This window comes from Cyrtonyx montezumae, unplaced genomic scaffold (genome assembly GCF_038088225.1).
Source record: "Cyrtonyx montezumae isolate F1298 unplaced genomic scaffold, pur_monq_1.0 scaffold_20, whole genome shotgun sequence".
NCBI lineage: Eukaryota > Metazoa > Chordata > Aves > Galliformes > Odontophoridae > Cyrtonyx > Cyrtonyx montezumae.
In genome coordinates this window covers 3,118,373-3,134,738 of record NW_027071937.1, presented here as the reverse complement: position 1 = coordinate 3,134,738, position 16,366 = coordinate 3,118,373, and the positions used below count along the sequence as shown (strand labels likewise).

At 46.4% G+C, this 16,366-nt stretch overlaps 1 protein-coding gene across 4 annotated transcripts in view; it reads right to left on the bottom strand.

Annotated features, from left to right (window-relative positions):
* Positions 1-16,366, bottom strand: part of BRD3 (bromodomain containing 3) — a 29,056-nt gene extending 12,690 nt beyond the window's left edge. For 2 of the 4 annotated variants that reach the window (XR_010622274.1, XM_065737235.1), the window contains exons 1-4: positions 15,934-16,074; positions 3,839-4,155; positions 1,861-1,998; positions 761-908 (exon numbers count right to left, since the gene is read on the bottom strand). Coding sequence is in view for 3 of the 4 variants with exons in the window: in XM_065737235.1 (XP_065593307.1) it covers positions 761-908; positions 1,861-1,998; positions 3,839-4,039 (487 nt within the window). In the remaining variant the exon portion in view is untranslated. Of the gene's footprint in view, positions 1-760; positions 909-1,860; positions 1,999-3,838; positions 4,156-15,933; positions 16,075-16,262 lie in introns of those variants that run through there. The other 2 variants (XM_065737237.1, XM_065737236.1) reach the window with 2 other exon arrangements.

Genomic DNA, 16,366 nt, shown 5'->3' with positions numbered 1-16,366 from the left:
TTGCTATAAACTTTCAGCACAACTTTCACACCTGAGAGATGGGAAAACAAAGAGGAACAGTTGACTTTCCCAGTGCAAAAATTAGACCAGAAAAAGCATGCAACAGTTCAATTCAGTCCATACAATCTCCTTCACGAGCTGTTTCACCCCGTTCACAGATGTTTTTGTCCTAAATCCATTTAAAATCAGCTCAAGGTATGCTGCACTAAGCTTAGTTTTGACTGAGATGCAATAGTCTACATACCCTTTTGCAACTGCTTAAGAAATCCTCTATTCTGTGAAGCTGCAACTGTGTGTGCAGAAGAAAAACACTAACTGAAGTTTAGAGGATTGACAAGATTCAGTCTCCACTGTGTAAGTCTTCTGTCGGGGCCCTGAGTGGGCTGTATAATCCCAGATCTGTTCAGGCACTCTGCACCACGGTCTGTCACTTGCAGCACGCTGCCATATCTAACTACCTCAGCTCTCCTCGCCTTGCTTTCTTCTTCTTATACAGAAAAGAACAGCACTGCCCTCCCCCAGTGGTGCACTGTGCAGATGGATACATCACAGATGGAAAGATATTCGTATGACAAACGGAAAGTAGCAGTAAGATAGACAAGGCCTGAAACACCGGGTGAATGTTATCTAGGCATCTCTCATAGACCACACAACTCCTTTCCCTGTCTTCTCACCATGTGCTATATCACACAGCTTGGAACACGGGTCAGGCCTTAGCAACAGGCTTGTAACATTTACTGACATCGGGTCAGGGAAATACCTGTGCTCTGCGTGCCCACTGACGGCTTACGGCCTTTGCCTTTAGGAACTGGGGGCAATAATTCGACTTCCTCCTGAGGCATCTGAGCAACCTTCTGCAGAAATATCTTCTCAAGGGCTTGGGCCATAAGGACGATGTCATCTGTGGGCTGCAGGAAGACGACAAGCCTGAGTTGTGTCATCCACACATCAGAAGAAAAAAGGTACAAGATCACGCTTTGAAATCCCCAATGACACTGCCCCTCAAATAAAACAATGGCATCCAATCCCCTGGCAATAAGCAGACTAGCTCTTCTCTCTGCTTGCACAAAGCTCTCCTGCTCCTCTTATCTAGTCTAGAATGTAATAATCACAGCCTTTAAATGCGCTGCATCCAAAGAATATCAGGACTTCCAGCAGAAGCCTGCATCAGCGTGGAAGCAGAAAACTGGAACAGATAAGCTGTCCTTCCCTGCTTGCCAACAGATCCTAGAGAAGAGTGTAAACATATAGTCTGTGCTTAAACTAATTCATTTGTATATTTCAACTTGTTTTCCAGCATGGGTCAGTGATGACAAACCATTGTAAATAACAAAGAAGAGCAGCTTTTAACAACCTAACAAAGCATCAGACAAACCAGATGCAAAACAATAATAGGCAATGTCACAATGGGTAAATATGAATGAGATACAGCAATGGACAGAGCAGTGCAACTCACTGCTCTCTGCTAAGAGGCAGGAAGCACTGTTTACTGACAACTAATGCAACACTTACCACTAACAACCCACAAAACACCTGCAAAGCATTGCACATACTTCAGCTCATCTTGAAGAACTAAATGGAAATAAAAGGAATCAAAACTTGCGCTGCTACACCAAAACAGAAGTGTACATATAATTATAAGGCACATTGGCCATTTTCACTACTGCGAGGGAATCACAACATGGCACAAAGACAGCCTTGTGTATTTCAAGTAACACAGATACAACTGGTGGCATTTTGAATCCTTGCAAAGAGGGCTGCAGCAAAGAGGAGCTGCCCAGCTTAAAACTTGTGCTGTAACAACTGTAGGTGCCTTTTCCTAGGCAATGCCCCAGCTAAGTGCTTGTCTGGGCTCTTTACCTTGTTATAAATATAACAATTTGTAAACATGGTGTTGAAATCCTGCATACATTCACTGGCACTCCAGTAATAGTTATGTTCCAGGCGTTTCTTGATGGTCCCCATGTCCATGGGGTTTTTTATTATTTTGTGATAATCCTGTGGGACAAACAGGAAAGAAGTTACATTGCCTGACACGAGGAAAAAAAAAAAAGCGTGCTCACATCTTATCCTACTCCCAGTTTTCTCCTCAAATTCCCTCCCCAAAACACACATGCCCATATTTTTGTGCAATCTGCAAATATCATTTTTACTTTTATTTTCAAATTTACAGCCTGTGATTATTATCCACTTAATTACAAGGCATCAGAACCCACTCTACAGCTGGCAGCTTTTCTCAGCTCCCCAGTGCATGCTTTAACACACATACAAATGCCTACTTAGACACGAGCAGTTTTGTATAAGGACAACTGGACAGGGAAGGTAGTAACAGCAGGATGTGGAAGAAGACGTGCCTTCTGAGCAGCTCTCCCTTAAGCTGTTTGCAGCCTCAATACCCTTTACCAAGGCTATAGATGGTGCTGCAGAGTGGAAGGCTGCCACACTTCACAGCCAGCTAACACCACAGTGATGCAACTCACACTCATGTAGAACCAGAAGCAGGGGTAACAGGGATAGCACTGACTTTGGCTGGGTGTTCAGTTTCTGCCTGCCTCACTATAAAATTGTCTTTAAACACTCAGCACGTACAGGAGTTTAGCAGTGGCAGCACTGGCTAAGACTGTACTAACATTTTCAGTGGCTCTTGAAATGGTCTCCAAAGGATTCCACGCGTTAACCCAGTTTCTCTCTGGGCTGGACTCGAGCATTTGTAGAGGCTGTGATTAGTCTGGAGACACTCAAGGCACGCGAGGTTATATGCTGTAATTTTCTCATTCCAAAGAGAAGCAGCAATGCCTCTCACTGCATGTGAGCATGAAGCCACACACAGCTCCTGGCTGCTCTCAGGCGCAACCTGAGAAACCAATTTTTTCCAGGCAAGGCACACTAGGACAGAAAAGGCAATCCTGCTGGTTACTGGGCTTGTGCAGATCTGATTTAGACCACATGTGAAAAGCAATTCTTCTTCCAACTGACTCCTCCTTCAAATTTTCTAGTAACCTACCCTAAAACCACTTCAAAATGCCTCACTGAGAAACAAAATCCACAAAAAGAAGACACAAAAGAGCAAAGACCTGGTGAAACATTATACACGTGTTAAGCGTTTCACTCTTTTGCCTCGCACTTTAAATAGTACCCATCAACAAGATTAGTGAGTTCAAAAGACTCCTGACCCAGCCCATAAAATCAGGTCATAACCTGTGGTAACTGGAGCTCTCCAAACCTCACATCCCAGAGCCACGCTTCCCTTGAATCCTACATGCAAGCCTCCTGTTCAAAGCAGTCAGAATAAATTTGCAGTGGCCCAGCCTGGAGGAATGGACAGCAGAGCAGATGGGGGGGGCTCTGTGTTTAATTGGACAGGTGGGTAGGGGCTTGCTTCCACTGCTGAGATTTTTACACCCATAGGACCATGCTGAAGAGGTAAAAGTTGAGTGGCTCTGCTCCCTGGAAGAAAGCTTTTAGAGCAAACTTTGTTCATTCATGAATAACCTGGCTGTCTCATACTCTCTGGTCTGACAGAGACAGGATATACATAACGAAGTACAGGAGGCAAACAGATAAATGCAACTGTTCTCTCTGCCTCCAGCATTTCAAACTACCTTGCTCCAAAGTATTAGCATCTCCCTCGACGCTGAAGTCAGCAGAAAATCAGGGAATCCTTCAGAGACCTGCACCTCTCCAGCTCTGAAAAACTACCTTCAAGTCGGGTGAGTCTGAGAATATTCAAGGTAATCACCAAAAGCAACCTAACCATTCTGAACCAGCAATCAGAAAACTGATCTAATTTAACACAACTTTCCAAGAACGCAATACTGAGAAGATGACAGATACGTACCGGTAAATTCAATTTAATTGCATCAACAGGTTGGTAGAAAGGCCAAGCAAACTGATGCTTCCACAATGTCTTTACAACAACGTTTTGCATATATTGCAGTTGGTTGGTCTTCCGGCCGGGCTTATTAGGATTAGTGACCTCCGGAGGCGGTGGATTCACAGGGCCCTGAGGAGCCTGAATTGCTGACGTGACTGCCGACATTTTCCTGCTCTTGCTCTCACTCGCTGTCACAGCAGCAGCAACTGGGAGATCTTCCTTCTTCCTTTATGCTCCCTGAATGGGACTGACATCCCATTTCCAGGGTCCAACCATGCAACCTAAAGCAAATGAGGGAAAGAGAACAACGTGTAAATGTTGGTATTTATTTGAAGCAGGCATGCTCAAACACTACCAACTGTAGAAGTGCCTTAACTCAGGCTCTTTACCCTATCTGCTTCATTTTCCATGGCAAGCTTTGTTACCTTAACGATGAGCACAGCTCAAGACACAAGGGAGAGTGGCAACAGCAATTCCCAAATTCAAAGCCTGCAGAAAGCCAGTAAGCTCTACCTAGTTCAGAGAGCATCTTCATGCAAAGAGTAGCATAAGAACAGTTGGGATGTAATGCAGAGACTCCCATGAATGTGCTGACTCAAGCTAGTAAATCCATAGCACGCAGCTCTGGGTAAACACAGCCGTGCTGCCTCTACATCCATGTCAGTGGCACCGAGCCAGCTTGCACGTCCCCACGCTGGTGCAATGCTGAGTCTGACATCTCAGAACCAAGAGCTGGCGGGTACAGCTGTCAGAGGATCCCCATCAGGAGAAGAGAACGTGCAGAGACGTGCCAGGTTCAGCTGCAAACGAAAGGAGTCACCAGAAACATCCTAACTGGAAGCTATCTGCACTACGCCTATTACTACACCCCCTTGTCTAGGCCCCCAGTTTTATATGGGATTCTCAAGATTTAGGCTCAATGTAAATAATAATGTTATACTTACATCGCTCCCCATGACTTGGCTAAAAGAACAGAGATGCATGAAACAGAAGAATACACAAATTGCATTACTTTTTTTCTATTTTCCCCTGGAAAAATTCCAGGGGGAAAAATCGTTGGTCGAGTATCACTGCCTCCTGTATACCATATGGTAAACAGCTCTGCTGTGTCATCTTCCATAAACATTTGATATTTCAATTCACATCATAACTGCAGCTACCCTTCTTCTGGCAAGCAGACCACAACCACTTTCTAGAGGCAAATTATTTGAAATATGCTCAGAAAACCACAAATACACTCTCACTGACATATGCTTCTTTGTCACATATAGAGATGTGAACTGAGATGGAAACCGCAGTAATACAGGAAGGAGAGAACATTAAGACACCCTAGAAAAATAACTCTTCCTTGATACATCCCTAATCATCTCTGCTAAATATCTGGACTAAATATAGAACATCACCTTACTCTGTGAGCCACTGATTAGATGACAGCAAGAAGTAAACAAGTACCTAATTTAGGGGAATCTTACAAAAATAGATGTGTACAAACAAATAGATCTAAAACAGAGAAGGATATGTAAGCACCCATCTTCCCAGGCTTGCCAGAACAGCAGAGCTATCTGCACTCAGGTACCCCAAATCCCTGTAGTCAGGAGAGAACTGAAAAAAAAAAGATTAGGAAAAAATCTGAGGTGTAAATGCTTTGGAAATATGTCCCATTTCTTAATAGAGTGCATTATAATGAATTCAGAGAGGCAATGGCTTTGCATGAGACATCTCCTAGCTGTCAGATCTCACTTATTAAATGAAGAAAGGCACGACCTGCCCACCTTCTCATACAAATAACCCAATGCGACACTTTAAATAGGCTCACACACACACACACTCAAAAAAAAAAACAAAAGGAAAAATGAATTGTCCCATCATTACATTAAAAACAAACAGCTTTGGTCTAAGCCCTCCAGCATCTTCATACTTTGCATTAGCATCAATAATGATTTAAACTCCTAGGGAGCAAAGCTTACGAACTAGTGCAGCAGGGCACTGTACAGACCTGGAAAGAAGAGTGCCAAAACCAGTGTGTGCACAGACATGGCATGCATCTTACAGTGAGGGCCTAGGGCTGGGCTTTTTAGCCCTGAAGTCATAACTTAAACTAAGTTATTACTTTTCCTGTTCTGCACACCTTTAACGTTCAAGCAACAGAAGCTGTTCTTCATTTTTCTGGCTGCACAACTACACCTTTAACTCTACAAATTTAAAGTACAACCTTTTGCTGTCATAAACGAAGAGCATACTCTGCTTCCATACTGTGCATTTCTCCTGATTCTTATCCATCTCTGAGATGACAAATACAAGCAGGACCCAAACCTTCAAACAAATACTGCTTCTCTGGAGTTCTCAAGCCTGTCCTTTCCTGCTGAGCAATCTCAAAGCTAGGCTGGAAGGTTGGTTTTCTGTTTGTTTTTAAACTTCTACTTCGTTGAGCTGCTTGTGTTGGTCAGTCAGTGCACAGACAGCTGGCAGGAAAAAAAAAACCTGTGACAATAATTCCCTGTCCTAGTAGGATAATGTCTTGCTCAGCTGATGCAGCCCACAGGCTGTCTGCAGTGGTGGGGACTGTTTTAAAAGAAGCTATAAAGCCCCATGAAACGTGCATTGTGCCAGTAAGCCTGCTGCTTCAGCTAACGGCTCTGCCACTTCCCTTGGCAGTGCAGAACACTTAACGGATGGCTCATTCCCCTGCTGCTGCTCCTGCAGTACAGGGTACTATTTGTTTTGATTGCAAAATTAGAAGGTAGCAAGCTTTATGCTATCATGAGAGCCTGACAACTCTTCATGTCATATAGTGTATCTGCACGGTTACTTGGACACTGACCAAAACCTGGAGCAACTCCAGCCCAGCCAGAAGCAGTGACATAAATCTTCCCACTGGGGAAAATTATCAAGTTGAAGAGATGTTCCTTGACCTCACCTTTATCTACACATCATTATTTACATTTCGGTGGCACAGAGGCTGTGCAGATCAGGACCCTCAGCACTCTGCAGATATGCAGTGAGACCCTGCCCCTACCTGGAAGAGCAGCTGCTCCCTGCTTGCTGCAGGGATGAGGCCTGAAGCCCAGGTTGCAGGTTTGTCAGCCAGCCCTGCAGAAAAACATCATCATCGGTGCAGAAGGCAGAACTGGAGGCTTTCTGAAGGCAGGAAGGAGGCAGGATCATGATCAAGCAGCCAGGCAGTGGGAGCAGGCACCATGCTCTGCAGCTCCAAGCATCACTCCCCACCCAGGCTCTGTACAGAAACCAGAGCAGATGCTTGCTCCCTTTCCCCAGGCAGCAGCAATAGCTGAAAAGTTGGTCGGATTTGCCTCCATATGCTATTCTCCATCTCAGAGAAGCAGCAGGCTCAAGCTCGTGTTGCCCAGGCTTTCTTCCAACCGTGGGAGAGCTTTAGCACACTCCTACTACTTCTGAGGTGCAGAAACTAGAAATTAGGGTTCTGGGAATGATTGCCAGCCAGTCGGATTCCCACAAACACAAGTTGCTCCCAAGACAGACAAACACAGGTACTTGGTTATAAAACATGTAAGAGACAGTGAGCAGAACTGTCTTTCCAGCCTTTCCTGAGTTGCCTAATTGAAGAGTAAGATTCCTTTCCTTGCTGCCACTGTGATGACATATACATTACTCAGTACATGAGCCGCTTTAGTTGCTGGATTGCAAAGAACTGGAAGTACAGAGCATTAAATTTTAACAGCAGCCAAAGTTTAGAAGAGGCAGCATGTGAATTTGGTTTCCTTGAGAACACAGACATCACATGGGGCAAATGAAACACCATGCAAAATACTGGGAACATGGTTTTTATCTCAAGTGCCTGGTAGCTATCGTGTTCCTACCCTCAAGTCTCCTTTCCTCCAAACCAAGTGAACTCCACTGCCTTTCAAATAAACCATCTCAAGAAAGGAAATAAGTGTGTAGAGGTTTACTGGGTTGACTCCCAAGCCTTACTATTACTACACAGTCCCTAAAGCAACCAAGTTCCAGATCCAGGCAGTCTTGTAGTCCCAGGAATGATTTTCATTGATTTTGAAGACAATTATATCATCACTCATTGTAGTGTTTAAAATGCATGGCCCAAAAAATCTACCTGTCAAAACAGATAAGATTGTGATGTGAGGACAGCTGCATCCATTTCATGTCTATGGCCGTAGAGAGCAGGAACACACTACCACTCCTTCAGGCTCCCCCCCAAAAAATAGAGCTGGTGCATATCCTCTTCTTCCTCCCACTCTGCTTTCCTTCACAGCCCAGACTAGGAATTGAGCTTCAGGCAGCTTTCACTGCCTACTAACTCCATGTCAGCAGGGATGTTCTCTTGGAAAGCAAAAGGATCTGCAATTTGAGACCAAGACTTGAGGGCAGACAAGCTGCTTTATCAGCCAATGCTTCCTTGGCAGACACATGCATGCTACATACAGCGTGCCACCCCCTCAGGACTGGGGATGAAGCATTTGCACCTGGCCTCAATGCAGGAAATGGGAATTTGGCTCGAGTGCCCCTATAGCATACTGCAGCTTTGCAGTCTGAAAGGCCATTCAGCTGTCCCTGTTGTCTCCCGTGTCATTAATTCCAGATATCAAAAATTAGACTTTTTTTTTTCTTGTGTATATTATTTTGAGCACAGCCTCAGTAACATCCTGAGGCACAAAAACAGAACTGTGCCCTTAACTTACCTTTGTGTGAGGGAGGGGAAAAGAACAGCAGATTAACTCAGTTCCTCAGCTTTTGACTTGGATAGTTTAATGCTCATCAGATTATACAGATGGACTTCCCACCCTTGGTCTCTCCTTGGCTATTGTAAGAGCAGGTGTTTCCTCAGACAGGAGCCTGTCCACTCCTAACCTGTACAGGACAGTTAGCCAGAGTGTAACTGGCACCTTCAAGGGCTTTCAGCTCCAATATGGACTCAGTGCACACCACAAACAAGGATGCCTTAAGATGGCTTTTATCACACCTTCAAAATCAGGGGATCCAAGACTTACTTTATCCCAACTATGAAAATACAGTGGTCTTCTCCGAGCACTCTGCTGGATACCCCAAATAAAATGATGGTCCTTCTGATAATTAAGGCTTAAGCATTTTGCCCACTGGGCTACTGATGACACAGAAAGCACTTCCTAATTGAGTCTGAAGAAGAATTGAAATGCATGTCATACTTTCTCCAACACAAATCGTGTAGGGCTCAAAAAAATATCTATGTCTCAGCTTTCATTTCATCATCGAGATTTAGCATAGAGAGGAAAGAGTTTGGGAGACTCACATGCCTGGGCAGTCTTCTAGTGCCATTTCTCCCTAGCCAGGAGAAGTGCAGATACAATGAAGCTACTCTGCATGACCCACTGGACTGAACCCACGTCATCTCATAATCATGAACAGAGCCAGAATGAAGCCAGGTAGCTGGCAGTCAGGGTTCACAGGGAAAGGAAAGAAGGTGAATCTGCTTCTTAGCATATGCTGTGCTGTCTTGTATCCAGAGCATTGCAACACATCTGCTATCCCTGTACCTGCACAGTGTCAAACAACTCTCCCCTTTACTAAGTTGCATGGTTTCTGTGGTCCTGCACCTCTCCATAGATGGGTTTTTCAGATTTACCACCTACAAGAGATAACTAGTAGGACCAACAAAATCAACCTCTAAGGGAGGTTTGGGCAAAGACACAAACTCAGGCGGTGCACACTGCCAGGTCTCTCTCCCTTTTCTAGCTGTCTATTAGGGAGAGAAGAAATGGCAAAGAAGGCTATCTGAACTTGCAAAGTCTGTTCACAGAGAGGTAGATTTGTGGGCATTCCCATTGCCAGGGTTGATAGTTAATCTAGACAACAGTGCCCAGACCTGAAGATGCATCTTCATAACAGGATGGTAGCAGAACATGCCCCAGTATACAAGCATAGGTCATACAATATTATGGAGACCTGAGTGTCTCCCCTATTTCCTAAAATACCACCCTAAGAAGTTGAATCCCAGTCAAGGGAAGGAAGGAATCGCCATGCTCACATAACACTGAGCTTAGAAGCATTGCTGATGGGCACAGCAGAAGACTGTAGACTTAGTCACAGCTTCTAAGCACTGGACAACTCTGCAAATTCAGAACCAGAACAAATGCTGTCTGCTGTATCCCTCCGTATCCAATACATGAGACTACTGCAGATTCACCTGGTGACTCCAGTAATCAGCTTTGCCAATTTCAGGTTACCGAACCATTTCTCAGCTGTATTATTAAAAAAAAACAAACAACACACTCTGTCACCAATCCAAATTTCAAATGACACAGACATAATAGAAACAGATGTACGCCCATTAAAGCTTAATATGGCAACACCCGGAAAGGCTTCAGAACTCTTAACGGGATTACAGTGTTTGTACACTGACAGGATTCTCTTTTTCTGCTGTGTAAAGGATGAGAGCTGCAGTTAAACAGTTGTGTTCTGAGAAAGAGCCTGCCCTCCCCCCTCTTTAATCAGCATATGCTGCTCTGTGTACGTTTGGTATGAAAGTAAAAACTCACTCATTCAGTTCGACTCAGCATACAGTGAATCAATTATACATAATCTTTCCACAACAGGTTGTGTCACGATTGTTTCTTTTTCTGCTCTTTCATTTCCAAAGACAGAGATTATTGGACACAAAGCATGCTAAAAAGGGGGGGGAAAGAAAAAGCAAGAGCGAATCCTTCCCTGCTTGGCAGAGCATCTCAGAGCTTCTGCTACACCTGCAAACAATTACAAAAAAAAAAAGCTAGAGAACAGCACGCTGACATTTGAGCTCAGCTCTTGACTCCCCGTTCTGTTTTTCAGTTCCCCACTTGCAAAATGGGGCTACAAATACCTCCCCTACCACTCACTAACAAAGCCATTAGTCTCTTCCCATGCATTTATATAGGCCATGGAACATCAGTTCCTAATGCTGCACACTGTTACACCAGCATTACTAACACCATGCACAAGTGCTATGGATCTTATCCTCAGGGGTACCCCCGTGCCAACACGGACAGAGAAGACAGGCTTCTAATAAACAGACACACTGCTATGCTAACTTCTTACAAGCATTTCACAGTCCCTAGCAGAATTATCTAAGAGATTCATTAGGGGAAAATACCTTCTTCCCTCAGCAGACCTTTCTGGTGCACACACTGTGCCACAACGCTGCTTTCTATTCATTTCTCAAACCTATTTTTATAGGGCAGATTTGTTTTAGGACATAAAACACTGAAAGTGGAGTAAGCAGAGATCAGCTGCTAGTGGTTTCAGTCGTGCTCTGAGTTTACAGCACCACAACTTTCCCAAGCAGATAAGGTCAATTTAAACCAATATATGACACTCAAATTGCTTTGAGGGGATGGACAATGAAGTGAAAGGGATGGAATTACTATGACATAAAATTACTACTTGTTAGCTGAGCCACAGTAATGTTACACTTGGTAATGGGGCACAGCAAGTACACCCACCCACCCACCAAGTTAATTACTGCAGGTTGACAGATGAGCAGTAATGTATCACACTGCTGCAGCCCTCCTATTTATGACCACCATTCATCCCCTATCAACATTCCCCTGGACAGGTTGCACCAATTCAGACTGGTTTGGAAACATAGTACTCAACCTAACAAACACACCGTCCCAGGATAAGGCAGTGTTAACTTAAAGCAAATGTATGCAAACAAGAGCAGAAGACTACATGTGGTCTATTTCATGTGAAACGTGCCTCGCTGATTTTGCTAAGGCTGGGCAGACCATAAATTTGCTATCAACTATGTAAGGAAGCTGCAGGTCAGCTTGGCTGAGACTGACTGTGCTAGCTAAGCTGCTGTCACTCCTCAAGAGGACATAAGGCAGTTTCAACTCCCTGCATTTATGCATCTCATTTAAACTGCCAAGCAGTCAGCAAAAAAAGGGGAAAATGTATTCTGAATTCTATTATCCCTGCCTATGTGAGGAGCTACGTTGATGAGGGGGGAACAGAGGAAGGTGCCCCTGCTGCCTTCCAGCTCCAGGCAGGAGGAGGCTCCTGCTCTGCACAGCAGGGAAGGGAACACAGCATTCCAAGTCCCCTACCAGCAAAGCAGCACTATACCGCAAGCTTCCCACTTGCTTATAGACATCTGTTGGCCAGTGTAGTTCTAGAAAAGAGCTTTCTGTTGGCATGGTCGCACTGGAGAATTGTGAGAAAGTGTGATTCCCTCCAGGCACCTCCCATGGTGTTATACAAGGATAGCATAAAAAGACCAAGTTACACAAGGAAAAGTGTGCCTTTGTTCCAGCACTGCTGGGGTTTGGTTACAACAGGTCGAGTCAGTCACGCAAAGTGCATCCTTGCTGGTGTGATTGTGTCAGGGCACGAAGCGCTCTGCAACAGCATCAGTGCAGCTGCATCAGTGAAGTGCTGCAAATTTAAACTTCAGAGGTAGAATCAGCTCTCAAAGCTGAGGAGAACTGCTATATGTCTGCCTCAGCCTCCTTTTCCTTTCGATAGAAAAGATTTAAAGGAAAGAGGAGCAAACAAGGTCATTTCCACAGCAGACTTGTGCCAACCAGAACTGAATCTGAACCTCAAAGTTTGAAGATAAATGGACTCGGGGATCATTTCAGTCAGTTCACGTTGCTCCAGGTTGGTCCCCATTTCAGAGAACTTTCACCTCTGCTTTATCTTTGTTCCACCTGTTGTGCTGCTGGTGGAGGGGAAAATGCCAAACCCTGGTCCCAGAAAAGGAATGAGATACACAAACCTCCTTTTCTGTCCAGATGTTGCTGAAATACCCCCAGACATGATGGTGTCTTCTTATCAGACTCAAGCTAGAAAGAGACTGAGGCCCAGCAAGGTGTGAAAGGAATCCAAAAAAGGCGAGTGTTTCTTCAGTTGGTGCCTTATCAGCAAGACTGGGGGAAGGAACAAGAGCTGGGAGAAAAAGCAGCCTTAGCAGCACATTACAGCGAATTTCCATACTGTTCTCCAAAAGAATTTAAATCCTTTCAATGTTGGCTTTAGCAGCAAGTGGGTTAAAGAGTACTTCCTCCCTTTCACAGCAGCGTTAGTGTGCTCCAAAGAAAGTTGTTCATCTCCGACAAGCACTAATGACTGACAAAAACACAGACACGTCACAGTAAGACACTGTGGAATGAAAAGCTTGAGATGCACACATCCTTCCAAAATGTCCTGACAGCTCACTGAGCAGCACAGCAAACAATGGCTCCTTCCTAATTCCCAGAACTCTATTGCTTGCAGTGGTGTTCTGGGCTATTACTGGAGAATAATGTGGTAATTTAAAAAATAAAAAGAAAGGAAACCAACAGCCAACAAAACCAACACAACAAAACATGCAGTCCACGGTAATGATTGGGAAACTCACTGCAGATTAATGAATTTTGTAAATTAGCACGAGAAAGAGCAACTAGGATTAAAGAGAAACAATCAGCAACGCTGAGATGCAAGCGTTCTTTGTTTAGGTAAGTGCAGCTCTGCCTATACTGAAATCACCTGATAGCATAGCGAAGTCGACAGAGTAATATATTTTGTCAAAGTAATTAAGCCTTTGAAACATGAGCCCCCCTACATCACTCAGCTGCTGCTGGGGAGAGGGATTTGACTTGGAGTTGTTTGCGCTGTCAGTGAGCTCCCAAATTACTCCAGGGGGAAGGAGCAGGGCTCTGGGAGCACGAGCAGGCTGGCTGGAGGCAAACAGCCCCCAGAGCTGCACACCAGGTCAGGCAGGCCAGGAGAGGGGCTGCAAACACCACGGACCCTCAGTACCACCCCCACTGTTGAAAGGGGACTGAAGGATGACATCACAAACAGTTCTTAACTCAGGAAGCCAGAGTTTGGCTTGATTATTAAGAACTGAGATTTAAGCCATTGCTCCTAACGTGGTTACAGCAGCCCAAGGAAACTCCTGTTACAAAGCCCACCAAAACACCCTGCACTTGCAGCCACCAACAAAAACAGCATTTTTTGACAGTTCTAAGAATGTCAGAATTATTCCCAGCAGCAACAGAGCTTAGTTTTTATTTAAGATCAACGCAGCTCAGACACCAAAGTCAGTTTTGAGAACAAACCCCAGCTATTTCACACACATTCTGTGTGTACGTGCACTCTTTCTTCATTTAAACTCTGCAGGCAGAGGTCACTGGAATGATCCCTTCCAGTTGGGATGGGGTGAGCACCCACTGCTATCAGACTGAGCTCAGAAGACAATATTGCAATCAAACTGACTCCAAACGCTGAAGACTGCTAACCTCCCTGCAACCTTCATTAAGCATTGCCACAAAGCACTACAACGTGCATCTTTAACCAGCAAGGAGTAAAGAAAATACAAGCTTAGCATTTCTCCTTCAGAAAAATGAAAGCTGAGAGGTCACAAGTCACACTGTTTCAGAAGGAGAGTATCACTGCCGAGTCCCTGCAGTTTTGAATTAAGGGACCAGCAGCAGGCTGGGGCTGCAGGCACCGAGCAGCACTCTGCACACACAGCACAGCTGAGCTGCAAGCAATACAGATCGTGGGTTTGTGCTTGTAAGAGCAAGCAGACCACGCTGGGGATTCCTTGTTTGTTTTGGCTCACATACGTTCACCCCACACCTCTCACCGTGCAGCACATGCTGCAGAGCTCTCTCTAATACAACTTGAGCAAACGGGGATGAGGGTTTTGGTGTTAAACCCAACCCTCCAGTTCAGAGAGGCCCCCTTAGCATAACTCACACGTGCTGAACGCATTCAAAACACTAACAAGCCTACAAAAACCCACTTCTCTATTCCCAGCAAGCAACGGCAGGTGTGCTCCGCTATTTGCATTACCCCCCAACCCACTGTTTACCAACGTCAGGCAGCGTACACGCACAACTTATAAACATCAGAAGTATTAGCAAAGCCCATCTGTTTGCCCATCCAAAAAAAAAAGTTTATTTCAGTAACTTCTGCTTCCTGCAGACGCCAACAGAAGGTCCGTCCCAACGCTCCCAGCCGAGCAGAGCCTGCGTGCGCCCGAGGGGACCCGGCAGGGCTCAGCCTCGCAGCTTAGGGACGCTCGGAGATCCGCGACCTGAACACTGCAGCTTTGTCTGAAAGTGAAACCAAGCAGCCTACAAACAACGCTCAACCGGAGGCGCCCAGGGAAGCGCAAAAGCCAACAAGTAGCAGAAACGGAGGAAAAACAAAACAAAACAAAAAAAAAAGCACGGCTGGTTTGAAGTTTCGCATTTTATTACAACCCGAGAGCTACGTCGCCGCGTACACCACCGAAGCACTCGAAGTTGAAGCAACAAGCCATCGCTGTCCGCTCCAGTCCCGCACGGAGCGGCTCCGGAGCGCCGGGAAATGGCCGGGATCCGCCGGGCCGAGCCCGCAGCCGCTCCGCCCGGCACCGAGCCCCCGCCCGTTCGCTTTCCTCCCCCCCCCCGTTTCTTTTTCTCCCCCTCCGCTTCCCCTTTTTTTCCCCCCCTTTTTATTTATTTATTTTTTTATTTTCTAATTGCTCCTACACCTCCTCTTTCCCCTCACCCCTGCTTTTTTTTTCCCCCCCTTTCAAAAGATGGCGGGCAGAGAGAGCGAGCGAGGGAAAGCGAGCGAGAGAGAGAGGGGGGAAGAAGGAGGGGGAAAAAGCAAAACAAAAAGGGGGGGAGGAAAGAAAGAAGGAAAGAAAGAAAGAAATTGCCCCTGAGCTGGGCTCGGTGGGGCCGGGAATGGGCGCGCACCGCTCGGGCGGCTTCGGGCTGGGCGAGGCGGCAGGGGGAGCAGGAGAAGGAGAAGAAGAGGCAGAAGAAGAAGAAAAGGGTGGGCAGGAGCGGCGGGGCCGGGAGGAAATCAATGGGCAGGCTGTGCCCGGCCGCGCTTTGTTGCTTTGTCGCGGCGCACAAAGGCTGCGGGGCGCGGGGCTCCCGCACCGAGGAGCGGAAGAAGAGGGAAGGGGAGGAAAAAAAAAAGAAAATCAGCATTGGCCTTTCCCAAGTGGGTTTTGCCTTCCCTCCCTTCTTCCCCGTCCCCCCTCCCTCCCTCCCGAAGCCGTGGCCCAATGCTAGCGACGCACCCCCGAGCATCTAACAAATAAAGGGAAAGATTAAATAGATTACTTCGCACCGGCAGCTCCAGCAACGTTTGCCTTACAGTCCCTCCAGTTGCTCTTCTTTTTATCCTCGGCAAAGCAGCAGAATAGATGCGCTAAGGCGGCCGACGGCTCATGCGCCGGCCGCGGGGCCGTGTGGGGCCCGTAGTGCCGGGCCGGGCGGGAGGAGGCGGCGGGAGCACGGACTACAGCTCCCAGGAGCCGCCGCGTCCCACCGCGCTCCGGCCCCGCTCCGCTCCCCGGGGCTGCGGGCACGGCCGGGCTGCGCGCTGCGGAGCCAGCGGGAGGGCACCCCCAGCCTCGGGACCCCCCCCTTCCCCAAGCAGGACCACCTACCTGCCTTGCCTTCCCGCTGGGTGGGAAGTGCTGGCTTTTGCTCGTGGGGTTTGGGGTTTTTTTTTGGTGTTGGTTTTTTAAAGCGTGGTTTGTATTGGGTAAGG